This window comes from Artemia sp. Qi Xiang Cuo, chromosome 7 (assembly GCF_049724085.1).
Source record: "Artemia sp. Qi Xiang Cuo chromosome 7, ASM4972408v1, whole genome shotgun sequence".
NCBI lineage: Eukaryota > Metazoa > Arthropoda > Branchiopoda > Anostraca > Artemiidae > Artemia > Artemia sp. Qi Xiang Cuo.
In genome coordinates this window covers 25553760-25567766 of record NC_142800.1, presented here as the reverse complement: position 1 = coordinate 25567766, position 14007 = coordinate 25553760, and the positions used below count along the sequence as shown (strand labels likewise).

At 32.6% G+C, this 14007-nt stretch overlaps 1 protein-coding gene across 3 annotated transcripts in view; it reads left to right on the top strand.

The window, feature by feature from the left end:
- The window catches only part of LOC148950095 (ral GTPase-activating protein subunit alpha-1), a 246939-nt gene that overhangs the window by 215304 nt on the left and 17628 nt on the right, over positions 1-14007 (top strand). For all 3 annotated transcript variants that reach the window (XM_089092126.1, XM_089092128.1, XM_089092125.1), the window contains 4 exons: positions 1175-1350; positions 5216-5519; positions 9252-9407; positions 12141-12427. In XM_089092126.1, the coding sequence (XP_088948252.1) occupies positions 1175-1350; positions 5216-5519; positions 9252-9407; positions 12141-12427 (923 nt within the window). The remainder of the gene's footprint in view (positions 1-1174; positions 1351-5215; positions 5520-9251; positions 9408-12140; positions 12428-14007) is intronic.

The following is a 14007-nucleotide window of genomic DNA, read 5'->3' as shown; positions in this document are numbered from 1 at the left end:
TTGAGATCGTAAAATGCCTTTTGCTAAATGATCAAATGACAAGAATCTATGGACAATTGTCCCACAGATGTCTAATCAGATATGGACTTAAATATATCTTAAATATATAACTGTGGCATATACTCTAAGCTTCAATTTAGTTTGTTGGATATATAAAAATCTCTTGAGTTAGACCAGAATTATGGGACCCCTTTCTACCCCTCTCATAGGTAAGGATAAATTAGCGGGATACAACTTAGAATAGTTTTTCCTATGAAAGTATTGACTCTAATTCATGGGAAGTTTTACTCACAGAAATCAGTCCTCGATACGGGATTGTCTGTTGTTTTTATTTTGAAATTAGCTGGTGGAAAATAAGTTTATCCATCCTGATGTTTCTTTTTTCCTGGATTTTGCGAAGAGGGGAAAGGAATACAACAGGCTTGAAGTTTTTTAGGATATGCCTATTGTAAGCTTTATTCTTTTCTTCTTTTTGTATATCTTCCAGCTGTAATTGTGATTGCTAAGGTAATGACAACTTAGATAAGGGGTTCTATTTATGCCTTTAAGAGACATATGGAAACAGCAGCCTCACGGGATAGCTCCCTATTTTAATGTACTTATTTTCCATGATCTCCTACCGCGGTCAACACTTCGTACTTGACATTTTAAGCAAAGTATATTTATGGTTTCTTGCAAATGCAGTTTTCAAGCTGCGTCGAATGTCTCCAACCCATAATAAAAACACGACATTAGTTTAAAAGGTATCACAAAAAGGAATAACATGAATTTAAATGGAATCTAAAACACACTTTGTGTGAAATTCCTTACAAATTGGTTACTTTTTTTTATTACCTTCATATTGAATTATTGATAAAAAAATATTTCTCATTTCCACAATGAATTATCTATATTCATAATCTATGAAAAGTTTTGCTATTAGTTTTCCCGTTTCTTGTAGAGTTAATATCTTTGTACATACGTGGTATGCAAAAGATTTTCATGATAGGACCGCAATATATGCTATATGTTATTTGGGTATTTCCGGTATACACTAAAATATTCGGGTAGTTATCTATAGTTAATGTTTTATCTATTGGAAAAGTAATAGGTATTTTGTTTTACCTCATGTGCAGAGCTTTTTCCCCAGCCTGAAACTATTTCAACTTGTACTTATATAATTTTTCCTATTTAGGTTTTATCGTATGTCAAATTTACTAGTTCAGAAGTCACAGGAGATGCTGACCTCACAAGCCCTAGGCCCCCACCTTCATGCATTACTACAGAAATCGAAGAAGAGGCAATAACATTTTCACTAAGTGAGAGAACTCACGAAAATGATTTTATAGACAAGTTTCGATCCGATATAACGTAAGTTCCGTTCTCAAGTACAAAAAAATGGGTAATTTTTAAGTCTTTTAAACAAATATTTGCCATTAGAAAAAAATAATTTAATTTTTAAAATAAATAATACTGCTTCTACTACTAACAACTTACTGCACAACCAAGCCAACTGAGTCCAGTACAGCTGCGCACACTCCTTCTTTATCCCAATCCATCCAATCTCTTTACACCCTGTCAAGAAATTCCAGTTTCCTTTGAATCCTTTCATTCGAGGATGAACTGTCTTCCTCTTTTTTCTTTTTTGTTGAATTTTGGACCCTAAATTTTTGATCGAAAGGACGATCTTCGGTAATCTGTCCCCCTTCATCCGTAGAACGTGTCCTAACCATCTCAACCTTTCTCTCGTTGTAGCCCAAAGCGTTGTAGCCCAAAGAACCACATTTTTCGTGCTGCTTACTGTTTGGAATACGATCAGTCAAATAGGTATCCAAAATTATCCGTTGACAATTCTTTTAGAAAACATTTAGAAAATCCTCCTCCATCTTCCAAAGCGCCAACGTTTAAGGTCCATGCTTAGTAATTTTAAAACAGGAGCTTAAAAAATATTTTGATTGCTTATTTATTTTAATATAAAAAAAGTAATACTTTTTTTTCCTTGTAAAATGCAGCTTTCCAAGCGATATGGTAAAAAAAATAGAATGGAATATGCTAATAAACGCATAAAATCATAAAAAAAAAGCGAGAAGGCTTTGGTAAACGAATCGTTGAAAGTTTTTGATCCAATATTACATAAGTTTTGTTCCCATACAAAAATAAAAACAAAATAGGTAACTTTTTAAGTCTTTTAAGAAAAATTACACTTTTTCTGGTAAATGCTTGATAGGAAGAATAGTCAAAAAGATGTTCATTGAATTATTTATTTGATTTAAAAAAGTATAATTGCTTCTTTTTTATCATATATAAAAAGAAAATAGGTAATTTTTTAAGTCTTTTAAGAAAAAATTAGACTTTTTCTGGTAAATGCTTGATAGGAAGAATAGTCGAAAAGATATTCATTGAGTTATTTATTTGATGTAAAAAAGTTATAATTGCTTCTTTTTTATCATATAAATTATAAAATAGAATTTGATAAAAAGAATTATTAACGGAATGTTAATTAATGAAATAAAAAGAATAAATACAAGTGAATAAACTCATAAAAGTAAGTTTTCCTCTCGAGTATTATTTATATGATCATATTATTATTATTATACATAAGATATAAATATATAACTTTTAAGTCAAATAATACAAAATTGGGTCTTCCTTTAACCAAATTTGCGGAGACAAGAACTGAAAAAAGATGCTTATTGTATGTTTGTTTTTGTTTTTTTTTTATGAAAAGGTTATTATTTCTCCCTTTCTATATCATATAAGATATAGTTTTTCCAAGCGATATTATCCAAAAAGGAAAAATATTTATTAAATGTACATTTTTAGATGAAAGACAATAACTTAAATGAAACTTGCAATTTTAAAGAATTTTAATTAGTGAAAATAGAGTTTATTAGTGTCAATAGAGAAATTTAATTAGTCAATATCAATTAGGAAAAAGAAATTCTTAAAATAACTTAAATAAATACTGAAAAGTCTGTAAAAAAAACGCAGCGGAGAATTTCATAAAATTGTACAAAAAGTTTTCTTTTACTTTTTTCGAATATTGTTCTTTTTCTTGCAAATTGTTCTGAAAAGAAAAACGGTATTTTAATGTATTTCATTAGACATTTATTTCACTTAAAAACTTAAATCTGTTTTTTTCTAGTTATGGCCATGTCCTCAGTTTTAGTTATCGCTCATTGTTTTTGGTTATGGGTATTTCCTGGCTCTAGCCATATATACTGCTACTTCTGTTACTAATAATTCCTGCAGCACCAAGCCGCCTGAGGCCAAGTGAGCTTTGTAATCTCCTCCAACCTAATCTATTTAAAGTGTCACGCTTTACCTCCTCCCACAAAGTTCTTTGGATCCTTTCTTATGATTCTGAAAAGAAAACTGGTATTTTAGTGTATTCCATTAAACAGGTATTTTACTTAAAAGTTGAATAAGATTTTTCTAGTTATGGCAATTCCTCAGTTATTCCTCAGTTTTAACTATGGCTCATAGTTTTTAGTCATGGTCATTTGCTGGCTCCGGCCATATATACTACTACTACTATTGTAGTTATGGCCATTTCCTGGCCCCAGCCATGTATGCTACTACTACTATTGTAGTTATTGTCGTTTCCTGGCTCCAGCCATATATACTACTGTTATTATTACAAATAATCCCTTGCACCACCAAGCCGCCTGAGGCCACAACAGCTTTGCATTCTGCTCTAACCCAATCGATTTAAAGCTTCACTCTACCTCCTCACATGAAGTCCTCGAATCTCTTCATGACCTCTCCTCCTGTCACCTCTTCATGCCCCATTTGGAGACGACCTGATTTTCATTTGGTCCTCTATTTAATCTTAGGCAATATTTCATCCGTCGTCCGTGGCCTAAACATCTTAATCTTTCTTTCAAAAGAAATCGATATTTTTCCTATCCCTTAAAATTTTTGAGTTTTTGAATTAGCCAAAAAATTAATTTCGACTTGATTTGATATTAATGAAAAATTGTATTTATGCTAAGAAGTCATAAATTGTTTTTATGCTAATATTATAAATAAATATTATCAAGTCCTTCAGTACTTGTTTTACAAAATGTGAAATGCGAAAGTTCGAAAGCTTTATTTTACTTTTTAGCAGTTCCATTAGTCTTTTTCTCGATAGCTTTTCAGAAAATAAAACAGGCGTTTGTTATATTTTTCGAGTTTTGCAGTCCTACAGATCGGAAGATTAATGTTGTTTTTTTTTTGCTTTTTTTGTTAATGAAAATATTTAGGTCTTTGTATAATTTGATGTAGCTTTTTCATTATTCAATACATTGATTATTATTACTTGATATTTGTTTTTGTAACCAAAAGAGTAGTAGATGTACGTCAAAGAAATTAACGTTTATTTACTTAAAATTCATTTCGTCTAAATAAACGCCATCATGCATAGCAACCTAAAGAGTAATAGATGCACGCCAATGATTTTGAGACATGAGTCATGTTGACTTTGAATTTTTACTTGAAACGAATTTTTACTTACTTGAATAATTTAAATGAACTTCATCAGACGTGGTATCCGAAAGATTAATAATTGCATGTCAAAGATATCGGGACGTGGGCTACTTCAATTTTATATTTCTTGTTATAGTGGTTGAACCCTTCACTTGAAGTGGGAAAATTTAAATTAGAAAATGTAACGTATTTTTAGTCTCATTGTGACTATAAAAATGCTTTTGTGAAATTTAATTCCCCCCCCCCCCTCTTTCGAAAGGCGGTGAATCGATACCTAAAATGAATTCTGGCTGTGGCATTGCCTGTGCTTACTAGTCCTTTTTTTGCTTTTGCTAAAAAATACTATTAAATCAGGTTATCAGAGTCTTTAAAAATCTTTAAATGAAGTGTCAAAGGTTTTTATTGTTTCAGAATGGGATGTAGGCTACGTCAATTTCATACTTCATGTTCTGGTGGTCTCAACCACTCCCTTAAAATGCGGAAATTAAAATTAAAAAGACGTCCTATTTTTTGTTTTGTGCTGACCCTAAAAAAATTCTTAGTTTAATTCCCCTCCCCCCCCCCCCCATCAGTAGGAATGTGTTGAATCTCTACCAAAATTAAACCGTGATTGTGGCATTGCCTGAGTTTTACTAGAATGTGCGTCCTTTTTGTGTCGTTGATGTTTTTTTTGTTTTTTGTTTTTAATTTAGGTAGCCTACTTTTAGGTTAGCATGTCACATTCTTTAATTATTAAATAAAGTGTCATTATTTATTCTTTTTTCAGAATGGTTTCCCATCCTTATGAAGAGCCAGAGATTGTACAGAATCATATGCCCTTCCACATGTGTCGGATGTTTATGTCACAACTGGGACTTTTGAATGTTGAAAGTCGGCCACATATTCAGCTTCTTAAAAAAAATGATCAGTTAATTAGAGAATTGAGGAATTTGGATAATCAAAAGTGTCGTGAAACGCACAAAATCGCTGTCATTTACGTTGCACAAGGGCAAGAAGATAAAGTTTCCATATTATCCAATGGGGCTGGATCGTCAGAGTTTGAAGATTTTGTAGCTCGCCTTGGGTGGGAGGTATAGACCTTTTATATCAAACCTAGTTCCAGTGTTGCCAATATTTGGAGTATTCTCCAAGATCCTAGGATTTCAGGCTTGATATTGAGATGTATCAAAAGAGTTTTGGTCAAAATCGGCACAGCATTTCTTTTCCCGTTTGAATGTTTTACTGGATTGCGTAATTGGAAATAATTTTTTTTTGTCATGAAAAGCTTATTTACAGTGCACCTTTCATGAAGCTTAAAAGGCTTAAGCTTGCGAAGCACATATTAAGAAGCCTGACTATCCCTAAATTATATTTTTTCTTTTTTTTGTCATGAAAAGCTTATTTACAGTGCACCTTTCATGAAGCTTAAAAGGCTTAAGCTTGCGAAGCGCATATTAAGAAGCCTGACTATCCCTAAATTATATTTTTTCTTTTTTTTGTCATGAAAAGATTATTTACAGTGCACCTTTCATGAAGCTTAAAAGGCTTAAGCTTGCGAAGCGCATATTAAGAAGCCTGACTATCCCTAAATTATATTTTTTCTTTTTTTTGTCATGAAAAGCTTATTTACAGTGCACCTTTCATGAAGCTTAAAAGGCTTAAGCTTGCGAAGCGCATATTAAGAAGCCTGACTATCCCTAAATTATATTTTTTCTTTTTTTTGTCATGAAAAGCTTATTTACAGTGCACCTTTCATGAAGCTTAAAAGGCTTAAGCTTGCGAAGCGCATATTAAGAAGCCTGACTATCCCTAAGTTATATTTTTTCTTTTTTTTGTCATGAAAAGCTTATTTACAGTGCACATTTCATGAAGCTTAAAAGGCTTAAGCTTGCGAAGCGCATATTAAGAAGCCTGACTATCCCTAAGTTATATTTTTTCTTTTTTTGTCATGAAAAGCTTATTTACAGTGCACCTTTCATGAAGCTTAAAAGGCTTAAGCTTGCGAAGCGCATATTAAGAAGCCTGACTATCCCTAAATTATAATTTTTCTTTCTTTTTTTTTCATGAAAAGCTTATTTACAGTGAATTGGGGCATCATCCCTCTCTATGTGTATACCTTGTTACTTTTTTCCGCAATTATTTTATTTCGTAATAACTATTATTGTGAATAATTCATTCCATTTTATAGGAATTTTTCCTATAATTTTTTTTTTGGGGGGGGGGGATACCAACAAAGATGTAAAAAACGCATCAAAAATTTGTCAATATGCATTTTTGTTACGTTTTTACGAGTCGGCCAAATATTTTCCGGGGAAGGGTTAAAACCTGCCCAGCAGGCAGGTTTTATATATCTCATAAGTCCCTAAATTATATTTTTTCTTTTTTTGTCTTAGTCAGTTGTTTCGGATCTTTTCTAAGATATGGTATGGCTTTTTTATTAATGCATTGAATCACCTCCCTCGTCTGAAAATTCCATTTTAAGGAACTTTACCTACTTTAGAAATAATCTTAACCTACTCACAAAATAAATAGAATCTTGAGTGACACAGTAGACGCCTTTTCTAGAATATACCTTAGTAATAGGTAAAGTTTCTTAAAAGACACTTTTAAGCTGTGGGAAGTGGCCTTATTCTTTAACAGAAAAGACGCGCCTCATTTAGAAACAACTGCTGAAGTATATTTACAGATCTCTTGATGAAAATTTATTTCGTACCTAAAACCACAAAAAAAAGTTTTCTAAATATAAAATTTGAAAATATTGCTCCCCGTGGGGACTTGAAAATAACTATATTAATAGTCATAAAAAAGTCATTAATGGTCATATTAAAGAAAATGGCCACTGACCACTGGTGGTCAGTGGCTTTGGATCATAAAGATTGACGAAGAAATTAAAGTTCTGGAGAACCTGTTTTTGGGTACACCTTTTGAAGGCTATTTTCCCTCGCATAGTTCTTAGGAATTTTTAGAATTATATCAACCCTCGCTTTCTGGAAAATGTCAAGAAAAATAGAAATCACGAATGTGGCGCTATTTTTCGAGGATCATACCTTAGTAAAATCACCATCTTTTCTTTAATCACTAATAGCCAGAATTGACAAATTCTACGGCACTGTCAGTGCTTCGAAGCGCATTATCCACTAGTATATATAAATACTCAGAGTTCGCTTTATCAGGTCGGCTTGAGGGAGTCTCCGGGTCCTTACTATCAATTCTAATAAATGCGTTGTCACCATAAGCTTTTACTAATAAGACTAGCCGGAATAAGAGTTACCATTATGAATCAGCTTCAAATGATGATTCTTCCTCACCTGACAATTTTTCTTCTTTTTTTCACGTATTTTAAATTTTTGGTTACTATGGGCCCGAATGTATTCTTTGCTAGGTTGCTTTGCTCAGCCGTTACACATTCAATGAAGAATAGGATAATAGAATCACTTAAGAACCACAATAATAGAATTGCTTAAGAAAAATAGCCTTTCCTCAGAACTTGGGTCGTCTGAGTCGTAAATCATTTATATACATTTCCGATTCATTTTAATCCTCTCCAGATAATACAAAATAAAGTTATGAGAGTTCTCGGTTCTTTCTTTCATCACACTGCTGGACTTATTTCTGAAACAGAATAACAATAAAAAACTTTACAAAACGCATTAAAAATGTGTATCTGCATTTTTGCTATGTTTTTTTTTACGAGGCAAAAATTTCGGGTTGGGGGGGGGGTCAAACCCCTTAATATCCCCCCCCCTATACTGTCTTGTGACCAGTCATAATCAACAGAATTCAGACGTAAGGAAATTTGATTTACAATTACAGCACTACGGTAATAGAATATCTGTTTCTGTGAAGGAATTTCTACTACGATTTATAGGACTTTGAAAACAAATCTGAGAGTTTTTTTTAATTAATTCAGATAATTAAATATAAAAATAAAAAGCCTGAACATGTCGGTTTTACATCTGAATACCTCTATCAACAGAAAAAATAGCTTAAATAAAAATAAAAAAAACTACTGAAACAACATAAGAAAAATTCTGCAGAAAAATCCAAGAAATTTCAGATCTCTTTTTTGACAGCTGTTTCCCAAAAGTGTGGAACCTTCAATTGCACAACTATAGAGGCATAATTCAAAGTGATCAAGCTGAACCAATGATAATGTACAGATCCAATATAAGAGAAATTGTCTTCTGATACCGAATTCTACCTTGTTTTCCACCAGTAATATGGAGCCATAAAAAACCACAAATGGTTAAGAAATTGTAAATGCCAAATAGTTATCTCGGCTTATCTTTTATTTCTTGTCCAATACTATGTATTTTTGAAAGCCTTGTTTAAATAGTGGTTCAAATAAATGGATAAAACGTTAGAAAATTGGCTGTAATATTCGCGTGCCTCTTTTAAATATGAACGGTTTCACTTTATTAATTTGTCATTTTTACGGCAATCAAGATTACAGACGAAATTCAAATGAAGAACTGGGACAAATCTTACCTAATGGCTATATCCTGAAGATCTACAAAACCCTTGCCTTCCTTGTCTCTTTTCCCAGAATCCTGAAAAACTGTTTATGATTAAATAATTTTCACTTTTTCTTGTAAGGTTCACAGTTTTTCCTTTAAGGGAGGGTGGGGTACCCCACTCTTCCCCCCGCTTCTAGGGGATAAAAGTATGTATGAAGTTTTCAAAAGTGTGAAAAAGAATAGTTGATAAACTGTGCTCTGAAAACAAATAGTATTGAAAATAAAATATTTCTAATTATGTGAAGTGGTCTACAGCGTTACGTTAAAAATATATCTATTTGTGACCAAATATTATTCAATTTTCAGATTGAGTTGGAAAGTCATAAAGGATTTATGGGGGGTTTGCAGCGGAATGGATCTACTGGAGAAACGGCTCCTTATTACGCCACATCACTTCTTGAGATAATATTCCATGTTTCGACGAGAATGCCATCTGATTCAGAAGAAGGTTTCCTTCAAAAGGCAAGTAGAGTTCGCGGCACACATCGATTATTTTCTCCTCTATTTTTTTCTTCTGTTTTCGTCCATATACATTATTAATGTGTTTATAACTTGATAAACATTCGCAGTGAAACTGTTTTAGCTTGTTAGGTGGTGGATATATCGCATGACTTTCTTGTATCTATAGATGGCAAGATATCAAACACGGTCATTAACGTAAATTAATAAATGATAAAGGGGTATTTTTCAATTGTGACTTTTTAGCTTACGGCTTTATCCGGGAAATCACTTGGACAAAGCGTGGGACGAAAGGCTGATATAATTTATTGTCTACGAAGGTAATGAAAGTGGTGTAGCTGCCTTCTGTGCGTTAGCTTGTCTTCTAAACGAGCCAACCATAATTTATCAGCCCACTTTTTTTCTTTTTTTTTACCAACAATCAATAAATTGGTCAAGAATAAATGCTAAAAGAAACATATCCCATGATAATAAAAAAATGCATATTGATGAATAAAATATGGGTGTTCAAGTAGACATTGTATCAGATAATCTTGATTTTTGGGCTCGACTCATCATTTTGCGTCGGAATAGTTGCCTTCTGATAACATGACAAAAAAAACGTTACAGCAAAGCGAAGGCTAAAATCACATATTTATGACTATGAAACTTTTTCTGGTATATTGTACACCGAATTTGCTTTCATTTTTGGGCTTAGCTCTTCATTTTACATCGGGAAGGTACTTCGTATACAGAAAAACGAACATTTACCGACAGTTTTTTTTTTTTTTTTTTTTTTTTTTTTTCTGAAAAAATTGACACGAAAAGCAAAAGTTTTGCGTCGACCTAGAATGTGCAACTTTGGATATGTTGTTTAGCTTTTTTTATCTGCAACATAGTATAAAAAATCATTTCTGTTGCAATTTGTTTGGGGTCATATTTTTGGGTATTTAGCCTCTACTATTACTATAAAAAATCCTTTGAGTATAAGAAATAAGAGAAAAAATTTATCACATTATGCAACAACTATTAGTCCACCTTCCTGGCTTGGTGCGGGATCGAACCAATTAACTTTCAATTGCTAAAGCCTTGACGTCTTCCAATACACCAGCACCAGGTAACATCATAATTTATTTTGGGACGTGATGATGTAAAATAGTTGTAAATATAGTGGGTGAAAATGACGTCACAACTATGAGAAGGCTAAAATCACATATGGATGATTATGAAACTTTTTTTTGGTATATTGTACACCGAATTTGCTTTCATTTTTGGGCTTAGCTCTTCATTTTACATCGGGACGGTACTTCATATACAGAAAAATGAACGTTTACCGACTTTTCATTTTTTTTTTTTTTCTAAAAAAATTGACACGAAAAGCAAAATTTTTGCGTCGACCTAGAATGTGCAACTTTGGATATGTTGTTGAGCTTTTTTTCTCTGCAACATGGTATAAAAATCCTTTCTGTTGCAATTTGTTTGGGGTCATATTTTTGGCTTTTTTGCCTTTACTATTACTATAAAAAATCCTTTGAGTATAAGAAATAAGAGAAAAATTTTTCATACTATACAACGAGCAACGATACGACGAGCTTCCTGATGCGGTGCGGGATTGAACCAATTAACTTTTCATTGCGAAGCCAAGGCTTCGCAATGAAAATTTGAAAAGTTTAATGTCACTCTTTACTTTCATAATAACAGCGTAGACGAGCAATATCCCTGGAAATCAAGATGGATTATATATCAATTTCTACCTCCACCCCCCCTCTCTTCCTTAGAAATAATTCTGTACATATCTGAAGGCTCAATGAGAGTTATGATTTTTTGTGCATTAAACTGCACTCTTTGATGTATCTGTCCCCCTCCCTAAGTACAAAACAATCAGAGAACCCTGCTGTAGAGGTTTCAAGGTCTCATCTGCAAATATTTGGAATTGTGTATTTTTTTTGTCGAGGAAACATGGATATGCAAAACTCCGCATTTCGTGAGGCATTATTTACACCTTCTACTTCACCCCCCTCCCCTCCCGGGAAGGTAGAATGTCGGCTAAATGGAACGACAAACGAGGATACACTGACTGCATAATGGAGAATAATGCACTTAACAGTTAGTAATTGTGTTTGTAATGAGTTAATATTCCATGGTAGTGCAGTCGATTAATCTCTGCTTGGTAGCACGGGGTATGGGCCCGATCCCAGCTTCTATAAGGTTATGCGACAGCTTTGTTACCTTTCCCTTTAACAAAGACCTAGCAACTGAAATATTAACAAAGTGCTCATTTGCATTTTTAGCCTTCATTAGGAGGGAAGACCTAGTGCAATTTCTGTAAACATAATTAATGCCAAAAATAATCAGTTGCTCCATAAAACATATATTTTCTATATAAAAATGAAGCATAGAAATACATATGTAATAAGTAAAATTGTTAATCAGGATGGTGTTTTATTAACTCTTTTGATTAAAATTTGTATTATCTACATATATTTTTCTTTATTTTCATTTTATTTATGTTGCATATATATTTTAATTTCATTTTATTATTTATAAATAGAAAGACGATACTGTCTAAGAGTTTATTGACTTAAAATAAAATAACAAGAAAAAATAATACATGACCTTATGAACTTTTGTATTTTTATATTAATTTAAAGACAAATTATAGTTCGAACGCTTAATTCTGCGGTTTGGGTTCTAACTTTCGCCTAAAAGACTCTAAATTTTAGCAACAGGTAGGATTAAGCCAATATTTATTTTTAGACCCGTCACCTAGGTAACGATGAAGTACATATTGTCTGGTCAGAACATACGCGCGATTATCGTCGAGGAATAATACCAACTGAATTTTGTGACGTTCTGATCATCATATATCCATTGCCGAATGGATTATTTCGTATTCAAGTGTCAAAGAAGCAAGATATCCCTTTTATTGGCCCACTCTTTAATGAATCTATTGTTGATACGTCTTGTCTACCTGGATTGGTTCGTGCAACAGCCCTAAACGCCTCAAGAGCTAAAAGAAGTCTACTACCTCTTTATCAAACCTTGTAAGCGTTTTTTCTTTATTTAAGCTTTGCTTCTATACAGCTTTTACCTTTGAATTTTATCTTTTCTGTATTTTTTACAGAAATAAAGTTTTTTTGGAATAATTAGGATTCGTTGAAGCAGCAAAAACAGAAGAATTGCTAATATTCATTTTGTAAAAAAAACGGGGGTTTTTATTAGAGGTATGAGCTAACTCCCCCTTCCCCATCCTTACCCCATCTAAATGCACCATGAGCAAAAAAAAACACGCTTCCTTATCATCGAATTTTTTTTTTCTTTATATCTCTTCAGTTGTTTTTTTTTTTTTTTTTTTTTTTGTCTTCTCTTTATTTTTTCATAGAAGTGAAGTTTTCTTCTTTTTTTAGTCTATTTGAAATAATTAGGATATGTTGAAATAGCAAAAACAGAAGAATTGCTAATATTCATTTTGCAAAAAATGGAGATTTTTCTTAGAAGTAGTTTGACAGTCTGAAGTTGCAATTCTTACTATATAATACGCAGAATCATTGTACCTAACATATTAGGCATACAGACCAGCTATATTTTACCCCCACCCCCTAATGTGCAAATATATAGCCCAAATTTGTTTCTAAAGTATTACATTTTTATCTTACTTTGGTATATTTCATTAGGATTGAGCGTCAGAGAAACATATTAGAAGAATATTAGGTAGGTGGTATATCATACAAGTACCGTATTTTCTAATATAATATTGATTTGAGCAGCGTCGTAGCCCCCCGCCCCCCCCCCTCGGAATATGAAACACTGTATAGAAATATATAGTTTTGAGCATGGATTGGCTATAAAAAGTTTCTTTTCGTTATTGGATCCTCTCACCTGAAAGGTAATCCTGGATAGCTATTGAAAGTTGCCACCCGGACCATTAAAATTTTTGTAATAGGATTATCAGATTCAGACAATTAACTTTGAAGCTGTCATGTAGCTTAAACATGAGATGTACATATTGCTATCCTTACTATGCCTATCTATACTGATATCCTTATGAATAACATTCTTGAATACACGTCCTGCCTACGCAAATCTCAGCTCATAGCACATCTCTGAGTTGGAGGTAAACTTAGTTCATTAAAAAAGAGAAACATACCTCTTTTAATATCACCTCTTTTAATTGCTAGGTTTTCCGCTAAGGGCTCGTAATGCTTCTTTAAAATATTAACTAAAGAAAACAAATTTTTTAACTGAAAGTAAGGAGCGACATTAAAACTTAAAACGCACAGAAATTATTCCGTATATGACAGGGGTTGTCCCCTCCTCAATGCCTCACTCTTTACACTAAAGTTTTACTCTGTCTTACAACTTTATTTTTTAAAACAATAAAAAACTTTAGCATAAAGAGCAAGGCGTTGAGGAGGGGACAACCCCTTTCATATACGGGATAATTTCTGTTCGTTTTAAGTTTTAATGTCGCTCCTTACTTTCAGAAAAAAAAAAACTTGTTTTTTTTTAGTTAATTTCTGAACGTTTTTGAATTAATGCGGCTTTGATTTTGGCTCACCGTACATGAATAATTAAAACGAAATTGGCTTATTAATTTTCCTTTTTTTTGGCTAATTGGCTTTCT